The 15746-nt window shown below is 42.7% G+C and overlaps 1 protein-coding gene across 1 annotated transcript in view; it reads right to left on the bottom strand.

The window, feature by feature from the left end:
* Window positions 1–15746, bottom strand: part of LOC306782110 (proprotein convertase subtilisin/kexin type 4-like) — a gene marked incomplete at its 3' end in the record, with an annotated part of 166964 nt that overhangs the window by 132355 nt on the left and 18863 nt on the right. Inside the window, exons 4-5 of the mRNA XM_079275303.1 lie at window positions 7439–7520; window positions 4181–4284 (exon numbers count right to left, since the gene is read on the bottom strand). Coding sequence (XP_079131429.1) covers window positions 4181–4284; window positions 7439–7520 — 186 coding nt within the window. The remainder of the gene's footprint in view (window positions 1–4180; window positions 4285–7438; window positions 7521–15746) is intronic.

Raw genomic sequence — 15746 nt, forward strand, 5'->3', positions numbered from 1 at the left:
TGACTGTTTCACACTCGGCTTCTATAAGACACAGTGAGTGCTGAAGGTCAGAGTCTGATGGAATCAATAGAACCACATCATCTGCAAAGAGCAGAGATGCAATTCTGAGGTGCACAAACCAGACACCCTCCTCCCCCGGCTGTGCCTTGAAATCCTGTCCAGGGTCATAAGTCTTCTCCAAGTTCACAAAACACATGTAGGCTGGAAGGGCAAACTCCCATGAACCACCAGAGGTTAAGAGCCCGTCCACTGTTAAACGACCGGGACGGAATACGGAATGCTCTTCCTGGATCTGTGGTTCGACAGTCGGTCAGAGACTCCTCTCCAGCACCTAAGAATAAACTTTCTCGGTAGTGGGAAACTCCGATAATTGATGCACACTCTTAGCGCCACCTTCTTTCAATATGGGAACCACCAGCCCGGTCTGCCACTCTATAGGCAATGACCACGACCTCCATGCGACACTTCAGCATCTCAGGGTGAATCTCCTCGACCCCTCGCACCTCGGCAACGAGGAGCGAGGGCGACCTCTGCCAGGGGATATGGATGAGTCTTCAAACTCTGCTGCCTCCATGGAGGACTGTTGGTGGGGTTCAAAAGTTCGTCACAGCGCTCTCCCACATGGCAAAAGTTTCCCAGTATTCCCAGTCCGGGTTCGCCGTTCTCCTCCCCTTTCCCTTTCTAAGTCGTCTTAATGGTTTGCCAGAACTTCCTAGAGGCCAGCCAAAAGTATTTATACATGGTCTCCCCAAACTCCTGTTTGGTGCAGAAGCACAAACAGGAGTCAGAGACTTCCTCTCAGCAACTCACAGTCGCATAGAGGCATCACTCCAGTTCCCCTGGGAAAACTCCAATACAGTGCCGCTTAGTCGAGGATTTGTGTATCCTTACACCCGCCTGGCATCTCTCACGGTGGGCAGCCCTACTCCAGGAGTCTGGTTACAGAACCAGTTCTATGCATGGACTTAAGCCCAAATATATCTAGTTAGTACCGACCAAGCCCTAAGTGTCAAGACCCAGCCACCAGACGCTGGCCAACAAGCTAATTGTATTTTTTAATGAGCGTAGGATAATACTGCGGGCAGCCAAATAACTAATGATTTATAGGTAGAAGATTAATTTATTCTTAGTCAAAGTGAGAATATGTGGGTCACAGGAAGATGTATACATGTTGAAAAGATTATAATTGAATACATTTCTGAAAGGTAACTAGAGTCTTGATGATTGGAGTATCTATTTAATGTGTTCACCAAAGACAGTTCCAATGTAGGCTATGGAGGTTGCTCATTTGATAGGTAGACATCGGCAGGGGTTGCAAGTCCCTTCTTTGCAATTTTCTCTAAAAAAGTATATTAGCATTTATATTATAAAAATATATATGTATACTATTTATTGTTTTTTTTTAAATGACCAGAAAGGTGGTACACACTTTGTTGGTGTGGAACGATAGTCCACTGTTGGTAATTTATAAAAGTATGTATGTGTGTGTGAATGAGAGAGAGAGAGATGTATATTGAGAGAGAGCCTCTGTGTGTCCATGCGTATATATTTGTGAATGTGCTTGGGGGGTTGCATCTAGGGAGCAGTGCTGCTTTGTAGTTTGTGAGAATAAAGCAGATGAATGGAGGCAGCTAGCAAGCTAATGTCCACCAGAGCACGAGGACCGACCCTGGACGCGCGCACACAAACATGCACGCACACACACGCAAACAAACAAACACACACAGGGTACACAGACACACATATGTTCCGAAAAACAAACGTACACCTTTGTGAACTTGGATATAAGCCCACAGTGAGGCATCTTGAATGCTGACTCACTTCACACACATACACTCACTGTCATGAAGTGAAAGCCAACAACACAAGCTTCACACACACACACACACACACACACACACACACAATCGTGAACAGAATTATAAGCATTCTCTGAAACACTGGAACACAACCAATCCTATCTCTCTGTACATCTACATATATACACACACACACACACACACACACACACACACACACACATGCTTAAACCAACATAAATATATGTATACAGAGAAAAGGTTCATGCAACACAAGAGAACAAAACACAAACACTTCCTATATGCAGAAGACACACATGCAGACAGAACAATAACAAAACAATCCCTCTGTCCTCTCTGCCTTTATCTTGGCTGCCCCTCAGCTTTAGCGTACACACACACACACACACACACACACTCTCACTCTCTCTCTCGTCTTTCTCTCACACACACACACGTTCATAATCCACAGGAATCATGTCTAGGATGGTGTATGGATTTTAGCAGCTTTGAACAAGCATCTTTGGACTCAGCCTAAGCAAGGATACAATGGAGTCCACTTGCCTTGTGTGTGCATGCTTGTGTATACTGCTCACCTACGATGTACACACCAGCTTGTAGCAAACATACACACCACGCTAGCTAGCACACACACGTCTGGTCATGGCAGGCTACCAACCTTGAGCAGATTACTGACCATCAATCAATATCCACATCCACCAGAGGCTGATAAAACACAACAGAGCGAGAGCAGGGGAGGAAGGGAGAGAGAGAGAGAGAGAGCGAGAGAGAGAGAGACTCAACTTTAGAAATGATTATTTTTCTTGATTATTGAGTTGACGATTATTTTGTTCCATTGTTCAATTCAGTAATCAAGTGATATAGTTAGGGTTGGCTTTATTGCATAACCCCATTTGGTGTCTTTTGAAAATGTCCATGCATCATACTCTGATCCATAAACAAAGTTTCATAATTGAGAGATTTCAAAACAGAGTACGCGCGACAAAGTTGTGTGTCAGATTTTCCGATTTTTCATTCAACATCCCTCCTCCTCCCTTCCTCCATCTATGTCTCGATGTCTCGAGCCCCATCCCGGCTCTCACCACCATCGTGCCCAGAGAGCTGAGGTGTCAATCTGTTGCCGTGGCGAATCTCTGACCCCGCCTCTCCTCCTCCTGGCTCTGTCAGATTACTCCCTCGCATGTCAGTCAAGAGCATCCGCCGCGTTGACTGGCCGAACCCTCATACCCTGCTATGTAAGTGTGCGTGAGTGTGTGTTCTAAATCTATTATTGAAGTTGACAAAGCTTTTGTGTGAACCGAACACAGTGGTATGTAACACACCTTATACAACATTTCTATAAGATGTCTGATTACATGCTTCAAACAAGCATTGAGGAAGACAGGGTCGGCCAACGATTGTAAAGATGGACAGCGGTTGATCTCTTAGCACTCTTATTAGTAGCGCTGGGCATAAAACTTCAATATGTTGCTGGTACCAACCCAAATGTGTCCAGGAGAGAAGATGTTAAGTCCCAAAAGACAGGGTGATTCATTTGTCGATTTCCATTGTTGTATATCATGAAATGGGGTTTAATAGAAAAACCAACAACAATGTATCAGGTAGCGTATTGGCGCAAGTATGGTAAACATAAGAAAAATGCCCAGTCTACATTGATTTGCTGAATTTGAACAGAATTATGTTCAAGCTGTTTTATCTAAACAATCTTCGGGATAATAATTCTACTGTTTACATCCACAAAATGAGTAATCAGCTGAGAAAGATATCCTTCAAAGAATTGGTAGAGACTGCACAGAAGAGACAAAGAATGAAGGAGGGAGTGGTACATCTTCCCAGTCTAACAACTTTGACCTCATTTGTGCATAGAGAATATGGATAATACAAAAAAAAGCCTGTAAATGCAGCTGCTGAATATTTTGTGCAACGATTTTACTACAACAAATAAGGTTTTCATACCCAAACATACTGGTTTTGTACTGCTGTTGTTCTGCACAGACACATTTTGGCCAAACCACGTGAACAAGGTTCTGCTTAGGGGATGAGCTTGTCTTGCTCCGAGCCTCATCAATCCCCAACATCTGTCTCAGTTCAACATGGACAACCCCATTCACCTCTCTCTCTCTCTCTCTCTCCCTCTCCCCCCCCTCTTTTTCCTTTCCTCCATAATCTGCGTACCTCCCTCTCTCTCCAGTCACACATGAAAGCCTGCCTGACTTATGCCTGTCAAAGGAACATCCTTCACCATGAGGACAAGAGCTGAGAGGAGAGAGAGAGAGAGGAGGCTCCCGGATAACACCAATGAACACAAAAACACACACACAGACACACACACACACACAGACACACACAATAACACCCACCAGTTCCCACTGCATGGGCCAGACCGGGTCATTGAAGGTGAGGGACTGGTCACTCTTACTCTCCTCAGGCTGCCTGTCAGATGCAGACTCTCTCCTCTGGGAACCTGCAAGCACACAGACCCATCATGTGTGGATGTGTGTGTGAGTGTGTGTATTATTTTCTTGTTTTGAACTCTGACTTCAGGAAGTCCCTGGTCTCCAACCAATGGTGAACGGCCTCCCAGATTCCCCTTCTCTCCAGTGAGGTGGAATACTGTCGGATGATTACCATACCATTAGCATATCATTAACATGCCATTACTGCCGCACAGCTTGGCTCGCAGCCTGTTGATGTGCTATCAGCTCATCAAGGCCTGCACCTTCCTCTCCATACACTCCATGCACATTCATTGCTACTCCCTCTCTCTCGCTTTCTTCACATTTTCACCCCGGTACAGCACTCCATCTCGCTGCCGTTCACCCTCTCTCTCACACACATGATGGATATGAATCAGCTTGTTTCATAATATGTACGAGTTGCGAAATTAATTAATATTGTACTAGTTGGTGATGGGAATCCCACATTTTGGAAATGTCTGCAATACAACATTGCACACAAAGATGCATGAATATATTTAAATGATTAGTATTAATTAGGTGTGAAATGGAACATGTATTGATCCATTTCATTCGGTTTGCAACTTTCTGCGGTTCATGACTCAGGAATCAAGTAATTGCTTTCACATTAGCCTTCTACACTTTAATTAGGTCTAGGTCTTAGCATGTTTACAACGTAGATTATATGCATGAGTCGCCAGATGTATAACTCATATACAGAGTGATGTCAGTATGGCCAATACGCATATATGCAAATCTCTGATATCTTTTCATATAAACTTTCTCTTGCTTTTTTTTCGTGCCACGTCAGATTCAGCAAATGCTCCTCGCTCCAGATCAGTGTGTGTAAATGACCAGCGTAAACATGATGAATGGCCCCTGTGAGTAAATGAGCCTGCGTTCAAGAGAATTGTGAATAAACATAATTAACGCCCCAGTAATGCCATATAAGGCTACGCGTCCTGCCCTATGTGCCCTGTATTTAAGTCCTGCTTTCGGAGATCCTTAAAGGAAAGTCTATAATTCTTTAACAGCATCAGCAGCAGAATTCAGGGACCTGCTGTTAACGCCGTGTCACCTGAGGGCCGTACTGTGGCTGAAATAAAGAAATGAGTCCATGAGAATAATGTCTGCAACGGGAGGGGGGTTAGAGCTGTTTTTACAGTTGATCTGTTCGTACTGATATTGTAGATATTGTTTATCGATAGCCAATTTAAATGAATTTTGATGTTGTTTATTAAATGCATTTAGAATTATATTGGCCGATAATTCAATTTGCAGAGTCAAACAGGATAACAAATACCATTATGAAGTTTAATTTATATATATACAAGACAGGTTTGGACAACCCGTAAATTGTTTCTGTACCAAGAGAAAATTCTAAATATGGGAAAATTGGTGAATGCCGCAACCAATTTGTTCGTACAAGTGGTTCTTTCATGAGGCCCATTGTCTTGGCGCACCATTTTCAGTAAGGTACAGCAACAAGAAGGTGGAGAAGAACAAAACTATGTGCCGACATTGTTTAAAAACAACCCAAGTATGTCTCTGGACACACAAACAATCAAATGTGCTAAACATATCATCGGAGTGAATATATTGTCTGCTTGCTGCTGTAGGTCTAATGTCAAAGTCTTCACTGGTTTTAGTTAACAATCAGCCGCGGTCAAAAAGAGCAGCAATATGAGAATTATATCGAATGTTAAGTCATAGAAACCATTTCCAAAAATGGTAAAGATTGGTGTTTAAAATGCAGGGATGAGCCGGTTTAGAATGTACACTATTGACAGTAATGTGATCACGAGACATTAGTACAATGACTCATTGGCACAGGTATGGCATTACCTGAGCACCAGGGTATAGGGACAAGTATATACCTGCACAAATGTGTAAAATGTGCATCTATAGGTTTCTTTATGGACATTTAAATGGATAGTTGAGAATTTGTATTCAGTTAGTTAGTTAGTTAATCTCACTTTTATCGATTTATTCTGTCAGACTAACTGAACAAACAATCAGAAATAGAAGCAACCAAAAGCATTCTTCCTACAACGACACCACCAAGAGTTGTGGTGTCTTTTTCCAGTACAAGGTATGGGAGCCCATTATAATAATAATAATAATGAAAAGTAACTCTTCCTTTGTAAATCCTACCAAGTATACAGCAATAACATGATAATAGTATACCTGCTCCTACTAGCTGTTAGCTGGTAAGAACATGAACATTTTTCTAAGCAGCTAACAGCAGAATTCCTCAACAGCTCTTCTGGTTTCACCTCCACTCTGTGTGTTTCTAACACTTTTATATTAACAGTTTGTGATGTTACACTTGGCTGTAGAGATCCAGATCCTGTGAAAAGCAAAGTGTATTCACTACAAGTAACAAACATCAGTGAACACATGGGGATTTATTCACTCCATCTTCAGTTTAGACACGTTCTTTCTCACTTGTCTCACGAAGGGAATGGAATGGATAATGTCGTAACCCTAACACATGCAAAGCTGATGTTGATGTCAATTGCACTTTTTGTAGAAATACATCTATTATCATCTATTTTACAGCTACAACTTTACTGCAAGATTTTGGTCAGACTATCTCTTTCAACACAAAAAAACACAATTCGTAGCATATTAAATATATTTTAATTGTAAATATTTTTGTAAAAGAACACTTGTTTACTCTTTTCCTTCACACAATCAATTTTACTCTATAGTTAAATCAAAACAAAAAAAGTGTATACACAATTAAATGTTAATTACATTTTTGAAGTCACTTAAAAACCATTAATATGCAGTTTTACTCGATTGCATTTCACTTATTTCATTTTTTGTCCTATTTATTCGACATGTCCTTCAGTAAGATATGATTGTACTTCCATTTACAGGTTTTAACACTTTGCTTTATGATGAAATGTAAATTTGTTTTTGATGAATGAATTATTTTTGAAATTGTTTGATTATGTTGTCAGGCCACTGTCAATCAAATGATGGAAAAGCACACCCACGCAGTCCAGGTGTAGCACATTTCTGAACCTTAACTTTGTCATTCATGAATAATTTATGTTAGAGAGAAATACTTTGGATTTGAAACCAATTTCTCATGGGCTTTAATCAACTGGAGGTCAGCAAACACATTACTTAAAGCTGGTAAAGAAAACTTACTGTGAGTGGTTCTGAGGTCCAGTCCTGTCAAAGGAACCCGCTTGTCTCTATAATGAGTGTGCTGCCTCTGCACCTGCTGCACCTGGAAATCACAGCACAGAAATGCATTACTTAGATCAGGGGTCTCAAACACATTTTCACTCCGGGCCACATCAGCATCATGGTCGCCCGCAAAGGGCCGGTTGTAAATGTAACTACTCGTAACATATTGTTAAATAACTCTCTGCATTCACAGTTTAAAGTAGTCTTCAATGTACTCACAAAACATTTCCATGTCAAATGTACAGTAACCAGCCAAAGAGCTGCTTCTGTGATTGTGTGTTTAAGTATCTCATAATTTTGACTTTCAATCTCATAATTATGACTTTCAATCTCAGAATTATGACTTTCTATCATAGTTATGACTTTCTATCTAATAACTTCGACTTTCTATCTCATAATTTCGACTATGGGGATATTTTTATTATTATTAGTCGAACTTAAAAATAAAAAAAAATAAAAAAACTTCTTTTTTTTTAAACTTTTTTTTTTGCTGGCGGATTCGCGGGCCACATAAAATGATGTGGGGGCCGGGAGTTTGAGACCCCTGACTTAGAGAGAAATATGAAATAAGGCAGACTTTGGTCAGTCACTATAATGTTAAGACATTTAACTTTCAGTTTGTTGCATCCACCTCCCTTGGGTAAGTGTAGTGTCCACACCTGGGCTTATGCTCAGGTACTACAGCTCTACAAGCAAAACAGTGAGAAGCGCAGAGCAAAGGACACATATCTGTTCAATTCGGTTTCTACTCTAGAAGAGAGGGAGGATCCACAGCACAGGGAGAGTTGGCTATCTTCATGGAGGAGAGTGAAAGGTTTCCTCTTCATTAGTTCAAAGAGTACTCGCTCGCTCTGTCCTTTGCGGTCCCATTGTCCTGGGTTAAAAGCAACGAAAACACCCCCGCCTCACCTACACCTCTGTCCTCTACAACGCACGGACACACACACACACACACACACACACTATTCCTTTCATAGGCCGCTGCTTGCAGCTTTGATCTGATAAGAGGCTGGTCCTTGTGAAGGTGGGCGCACTAAATCAAACAGCGGATCACGGACACACGCACACAAAACGCACACATATCAGTGTCAGCCCACTATTGTCCTCTTACACTTAAATCAGAGTGGAAGAGGTTGAAAATAAATACTACTGAGAGGCGGCTGCAGTCTTTTATGTCCTAAAAGCCTGCTTGCTTTATTCCCTTCATGTTCTTCAATTAGACTCAATTAACAAGAGCTGGTCTAAACTATCCAAGGAAGACGAGAGCAGGGGGGGGGGGGCTGTTAGAGCTGAGAGCACTACACGTGGGATATTAAGCACAGAAAGTGGATGTGATGTGTACAGTTCTGCAAATGTAATCATATTTGTGTTTACATTAGGTATATTGATTCAAGATGAAATTAAACTAAAAAAATAATGATGAGCTCAGCGTAATATTTGGATGACATAGTGTACACATTTTAGGTGATGCTTTATTAACAAGAGAAGCAAGATCTTTTTTTCGATTGGTAAAAGAAATTCGGAAGCTTGACATCAAAATGTGTGCAGATTCAAATAGGAACAAGTTCCTGTTTCAGTGTCACGCGCACAATAATGCCTCTAGCACGCTGGATAGTACAGGTGTGTTGCTTTAGCAAAGCTATTCTTCAAATGTCCCAACAGAAACAGAAGGTTAGGATAGGGTTAGCAGTGTTGGACTCAGCTGAACATACTATGGACTGACAAATCACAGTTTAACCCTATTCAAACTGACCACTCAGTAGACTGCAGAGGGCAAAAAGATAAACGTCTCCCCAAAATATCAAGAGCCTACATGCAATGATCGAGGATGACTTGCGCTTTTCTGGACTGGAAAACAAAATCAAAATTGACGGGAATTTGGGGGAATAAACGGCCAAAACGATTTAAAATGTAAATAATAAATGTGGTGTCTGAATTATCGCTGTTCAAAAAGTCATTATTTAAGGAAAGAATGAACTTTTGAACAGTAGTGTTCCTTCACAGTATAGAACTTTTTATATACACCGTAGCACCACACAGAAAAAAGTAAAACGCTTACAGCTAAAACGTGTAATCAACTTAATATCTGCACATAGAATACATTCAGTAAATGTCAAAATGCTGAAACTGTTTACATCACGGGCAGAAGTGACATCATCCAACCAGTACAGCTCAGTACAGTCCAGTTCAAATGCACATAATATGCTTTAAAAGTTTAATTTGCCAGTTTACCTATGGAAACATTTGTAAAGAAACTCAAAGTTATAATATTAATTCATATTATCCAAGTGTGATATATGTTTACATGTTTTCATCAGACGTGGGTTTTTTTATAAATTCCACACACACCATGCATTGGTGGGCTTGGGTCACAGTTGCTGTCCATGCAGGCATCCAAACTGGATGGAAATTCAATATATTAAAAGGTGCGTGTTCTAAAAATGATTCAATGATGTCATTCGTTAACTGTTTCACCCAGACGCCAGTGCATTCCAGACTTGTAGTCTGCAGTGCTTTGTTTATCCTGTCATTTTGTCTGCATAAATGCACCATTGTAGCTATTAAGCCTACCCTAATATAATTTATTTGTTTCCCCACAATGCATACTGCCCAGAAACTGTTCGGAAAACACTCCTTTCTATGAAAAACATGAATTGCACAATGCAACATATTAAATTGCATTTGTTTGTAATTTATATCCAACAAAACTAAGACACGCAGATTATAAGGATGTGACTGCATAAGTGTGGTGTGTGTGTGTGTGTGTGTGTGTGTGTGTGTGTGTGTGTGTGTGCGTGTGTGTGTGTGCGTGTGCGCTCGCGCAACAACTACCTTGTAAAACCCCTCCAGCCCCTCCTCTGGAGGAGCAGCCAGGACCGGTGATCAATACACATGATAGGGAGCTAATCGCTCTCTGTCAAACCAGGCCCTGCCAGCTACTAATGGCACACACTCACTGGGGAATGTCTGTGTGTACGTGTGTGTAGGTGTGTGTGTGTGTGTGTAGGCGTGGGCCTTAATGGCAGATTGAGACTCTTTAGGGAGTGTTGCTCAAGGTTAGACTCAGGGGACGAGGGGCAATTGACCACACTGTCTGTGACACTGACCCCTCCACTGTCAGCGCATTCATCATCTAGCTGTGACATATAGGCGGCACACACACACACACACACACACACACACACACACACACACACACACACACACACACACACACACACACACACACACACACACACACACACACACACACACACACACACACACACACACACACACACACAATGACATCACTAAACGCACATTCTACAAACAGAACTTCTTTCAATGGCTGCCCAAAACATACAAAGTACACTGGTGCAACTTCACCATCAAATGCAAAAGAAGCTGACATTTCTCCTTTCAAAATAAAAGCTTGACTGAAAGAACAAGGTTTGCAATCAGTGAAATATAGACAAAGGTAGGACGATTAAAAAAGAAATAAACTTGATTTGGAAAAAAATGTTTTCCAGCAGCGAGGAAGAAAAGAGCCGTGGAACATGATTGAACGGCTGAGATAGAACTGACAGAGGCACAATGTGAATGTGTGGAGGTGGAGGAGAAGAACGACAGTAAGATGGAGGGAGTAAAAGTGTGTGTGTGTGTGTTCACAGATATAGCTCTATTGAACCGAATTGATTGATTGAGGAAGGTGGAGAGGAAACACAGAGAAAGGTATGGGTCTAGAAGAGAGAGAGAGTGTGTGGGTGTGGGTGTGTGTGTGTGTGTGTGTGTGTGTGTGTGTGTGTGTGTGTGTGTGTGTGTGTGTGTGTGTGCACGCACATAATACTCCCATGTCGCTATATGAATGAGTGGATGCGGTGGATGGCAGGCAGCTGCAGCCGTGTGATACGAGCAGAGCTGCACAGATATCAGCGCTGACATTTTGGGCTTCGCTACCCACCCACGGCCCCCTGGGAAAGTGATGGCGATGGCAGCGGCCACTTGCGCCCCCGCCCCGCACTCCAACCCAGCCCACCTCCTCCCTCCACCTGTCAATCACAACGCTCGGCCTCCTGAGGCTTGGTCCGGCCCAAGCCTGCCCCTTGCTGGACCCATGATGCCACGCAGCAGTAAACGCATCACATGACCAACCAGCACCCAGACCCTGATGCACCGCTGATCCCTATCCGGACCTCAAACCCCGCCCCCGCCCCACCCCACCCATCTACTCTCTGCCTCTTCATACATCTCTCATCTATAGCTGCCAGGCTGATTTCCCCGACCACACACACAGAGAGAGAGCGAGAGAGCGAGAGAGAGGAGGTGGGGTTGTGTGTGCGCAACAGACTACAAGATGAACAGTGAAAAGAAATGTGTGGGCTCCACAGTAGCGAGCAATAGCATACATGGAGAGAGAGGACAAAGATTAGAGGGAGATACACTTTGGCCCCTCCTCTAGCCTTCTCTTTGGGAACCTAGGCCTTGTCTCCCTCCTCCACCTCCTCCGCCTCCCTCCTTCTCCCCTCCCCCCACCAACCCGCCCGCCCCTGGGCCCTCTGGTGTGTTGCTCACTCCATTGTGTCAGCCTTCAGAAGTGCTCAGTTTGAGTGGCAGGCCGTCACAGATCAGTTCCCTGCTAAAGCGGCCCGGCAGGCCGGGGTGACGGGCCAGGAAGGGATCTAAGTGGGGTTTATCAGCGCTTCTTAACGCCTCTCCGGCTCCCTGACACAAAAGAGAGGGGGTATTAAACATCTAAAGCAAACCAAAAAGCGTGAAAGCTCCTTATAGGGCCACGGGATTGCGGATGTGACTGGAGTCTTAAAAAAAAAAAAATGGCAAAAGAAAAAGAACAAAAACAAAAAAAAGAGAGAATGAAAAATGATCACACAAATGCTTCAGCAGTGAGAATTGATTGAGGGAAATGCATTTTCTATCCTGTGTGGACAGAAGGGTGAGTGGAGGAGAGAGAGAGACCATCTGTAAAATAATGCTTTGTAGCTCACCACCTGTTTTCTTTGGGAGGCTGAATGTATATGACAATCTAGTATATTGCATTTAAAATTGAACATTACAAGTAGGTACATTGAAGAGAGTACCCAAGTATAACCACAATCTAGGCAAGTCAATGACAATACGAAGACAATATACCTTCAGTGAGTCATTTAGTCTCAGAGGGGTTGAATCTCCTTCTCTGTAACAAACGTTCAAACACACACAAAGCGCTTTCAGGACCGATCATCAAACAGTGAACAAAAGAACAGGTGTTCAAAAACCAAGTTAAATAAACAAGGGTGATCAATAATCAAGGGAACTGCACAGAATTAACTCAAGAGTTAAACAAGGCTTCCAAACACTGCAATCCTAGCAAAGCAGTTTAAATATCGTGAGGCTGGTTCGTTAGCGAATTGGACAATGCAACATCTCTGCTTAAGATCATTAACAAAACAAAACGTACTTGAAGCAAAGCAATATGATAGATCTCTCCGTTTACTAGATCAGGACATGTGTGGGGAAAGTAAGGAGGCTCAGAAGTGACGTCACGCATGGGGGACAGGTCTGACCTGTAGTTAGCCACTGATGTGAGACACGAGACAAGACATAGACCCTTTTCGATTGCCATAGGACAAAGCAAAAGAGCTACCAATAACATCAACAACGGCTGATATTTGGCTGCTTCAGCTTCAGGCAGCTGGTGTTGTGCGTGCTGGTTTACCGTCAATGGCTCACTGGGACACTTGAATAGAACTGAGCCCTCTTTAATGTTATTTGTAATACCTGTGTTTTCCCTACTATGACAAGTCAAAATGTCTTTAAAAAAACAGTGTTTCTGTCTAACAATTTGGCCCTTTGCAGTTCGATTTTAGTCAAGAACACCTGTCCTGATAGGGGGACATAGCGTGGGTGATACAGACCCCAGTTTGACGGCTACATGCAAGTCAACCCTACTCTCCTGAGATCAGAGAACCAGAACAGACTTTCGAAACTTGCAACCTGGTTTATCCTGACGGGCTTATACATGCACGCAAGTTTTTTAATAATACGTGAGTGACTAAGGCTGCGTCTCTTGTTCACTCAGTCAATATTCCCTGTGTGATAGACACTCACAAGCTTCCTTTATGCTGGGCAGTAAAGTGAGATATTATGAACCATCCCCATATTGCTATATAACGGACAAGTGTTGTGTCGCTTGATGGTCATTTCTTTATAAAGTGCAGTGCATTGTGGGAAAAGGAAGTTGTGAATATGACATGAGTGCTACTTGTTTTGTACAGGTGGAGTAGCGTTGATTTGTTGACCCGGCCTTGACGTCTTCTTCAGCGGGAAACAACGGCGTCTCCTTACATGACTTTGTTCCATTGTCTGACTCCTCTCACTGCTAAGAGCCTCGTCGCTGCTCGAGTAACAATAAAGCAGCTTAGACTAGCTCAGGGAACACAAAACAAAAAATAACCAGGACAGTGGTTGTCTGCATGTGTGTATTGAGTCTGTAGCACCAGCAGGGACCAGTGAGTGTATGTCAGGAGCTGGCAGGGGGTTCGTATCCGAGACATTTTGTAAAAGGTCAGTGTAGAGTTCAGACCGAGACGTGTCTGTGTGTTCGAGAACGAAACCGCACGAGGTACGGTAGTTAGGTCAGTTAGGAAGAGGGTCAATGTGGGGGAGGTGGAGCCTGAAGTAAACAAGGTACGGGCGGAGAGACGGAGAGACTTGGGTGTTATAATCTCCTGCCATACTGCAGCCATGTGTGTGTATGCGTTACCTGTCTGGCGGTCGCCCCTGTGGATCTATTCCTGTATGCATGTCTTATGATCATGCTCGAGTGCATGTCGGGCTTTGTGTCTGTTTCAGTCAAAATGTATGTGAGCGGTTTGTAAATGTGCATCTGGCGCCTTGTGGCTTTATCCGTGTGTCGCCTCTGAGCACTCGCGTGTTTGTGTGGAGCGCAAATTGTGTCATTAGCAGGGCAATGAATACAATAGCTGATTGTTGCTTTGCTGGCGGAATCGACCGGGATTACATGGTGGCAAAACCTCCTCTGAGAAACCACCATGGACCTCCACTTGAGTGTGTGTGTCTGTGTTGGTGTGTAGGACTCATGTTGTTGGGACATAAATCAGTTTACACAGTCACATTGTGGGAACTCGCCTTTCTTTTGGGGGACAAAATGCAAGTCCCCATAACGTAAATCATTACATTTTAGGGTGAAGACTTGGTTTAAGGGTAGTTTAATGCTAGGTTTAGGTTAGGATTAGGCAAAATGTAAGACAATATAATGTCCTTTGAAGTGATGGAAACACAACTGTGTCTGTTCCTGCTGTAAACAATGTTGTTATAGTCCAGCTCTCCACATATGAGCCGCAGAGCCTCATTCCTATGGGCCGCTCTAACTCAGCCTTTGATATGAGCTACAGCAGCTGTTGCAGATTGCACTGATTCATGAAGGGTGCTCCTTGTTCCTCTGTTACGGAATACAGTCATATTTATGAGTTCAACTGAAATGTTTTACTTTTACGTTCTCTGTTGTCTTGGAACTGTAGATATTGGAAGCTTCACATCATTTTGCAATGTTTCAAGATGTGTAGGAGTAAACTTCATCTGCAATGCAGATGAAAGCTCTAGAACAGGCGAGTAAGTGGACCTTGAGTGGAAATAGTTTTTTTCAAAGTATGATGGACAATCTCGCAAAACAGATGCCCTTGTCTTTTGGATACATTTTTCATAAGCAGGCTGATGTCATGACAAAGCCATACACACTACAGTCAGTTTGGACAGAGTAAGTACTGTACAGTTTTTTTGTCCACCTAGGTTTGTATTCTGGGCATAAAAGTTATTCTTTATCAAAACACATGTTGTATTATATCGTTATATAAGTTAAGAAACATTACAGTAAATTTAACTTTAATTTTATTGAGGCATATTATTGTTTGGGATGGGCATTTTCTTTCCGATTTGGGATTATTGCAGAGAAAAAGCTGATGTTAGGCTACAAACAAACTCCACCACGACCACGTGGAGGAGAGAAACACCACGTGGCTGTAAAGGTGGAGTGGTCGATGTGACTGGACTGGTCACTTGTTAGCAAGACTTTTTTAAGACACAAAAAAAAGCAGTATCTACAGACATACTTTATAACGTAGATCAATATGTTCTCTTAAAATCTCTTCATGTGTTAACCACAGGTCTTATTTCATGCATCTAACCAAACTCCCCCTCCAGGTCTGCAGGACAGCTGTCTGAATGAAATGGCAAGTGACGGTTATGACTCTGTGGTAAAGTGCTGTCC

Source organism: Melanostigma gelatinosum (assembly GCF_949748355.1).
Source record: "Melanostigma gelatinosum genome assembly, chromosome: 9".
Lineage (NCBI taxonomy): Eukaryota > Metazoa > Chordata > Actinopteri > Perciformes > Zoarcidae > Melanostigma > Melanostigma gelatinosum.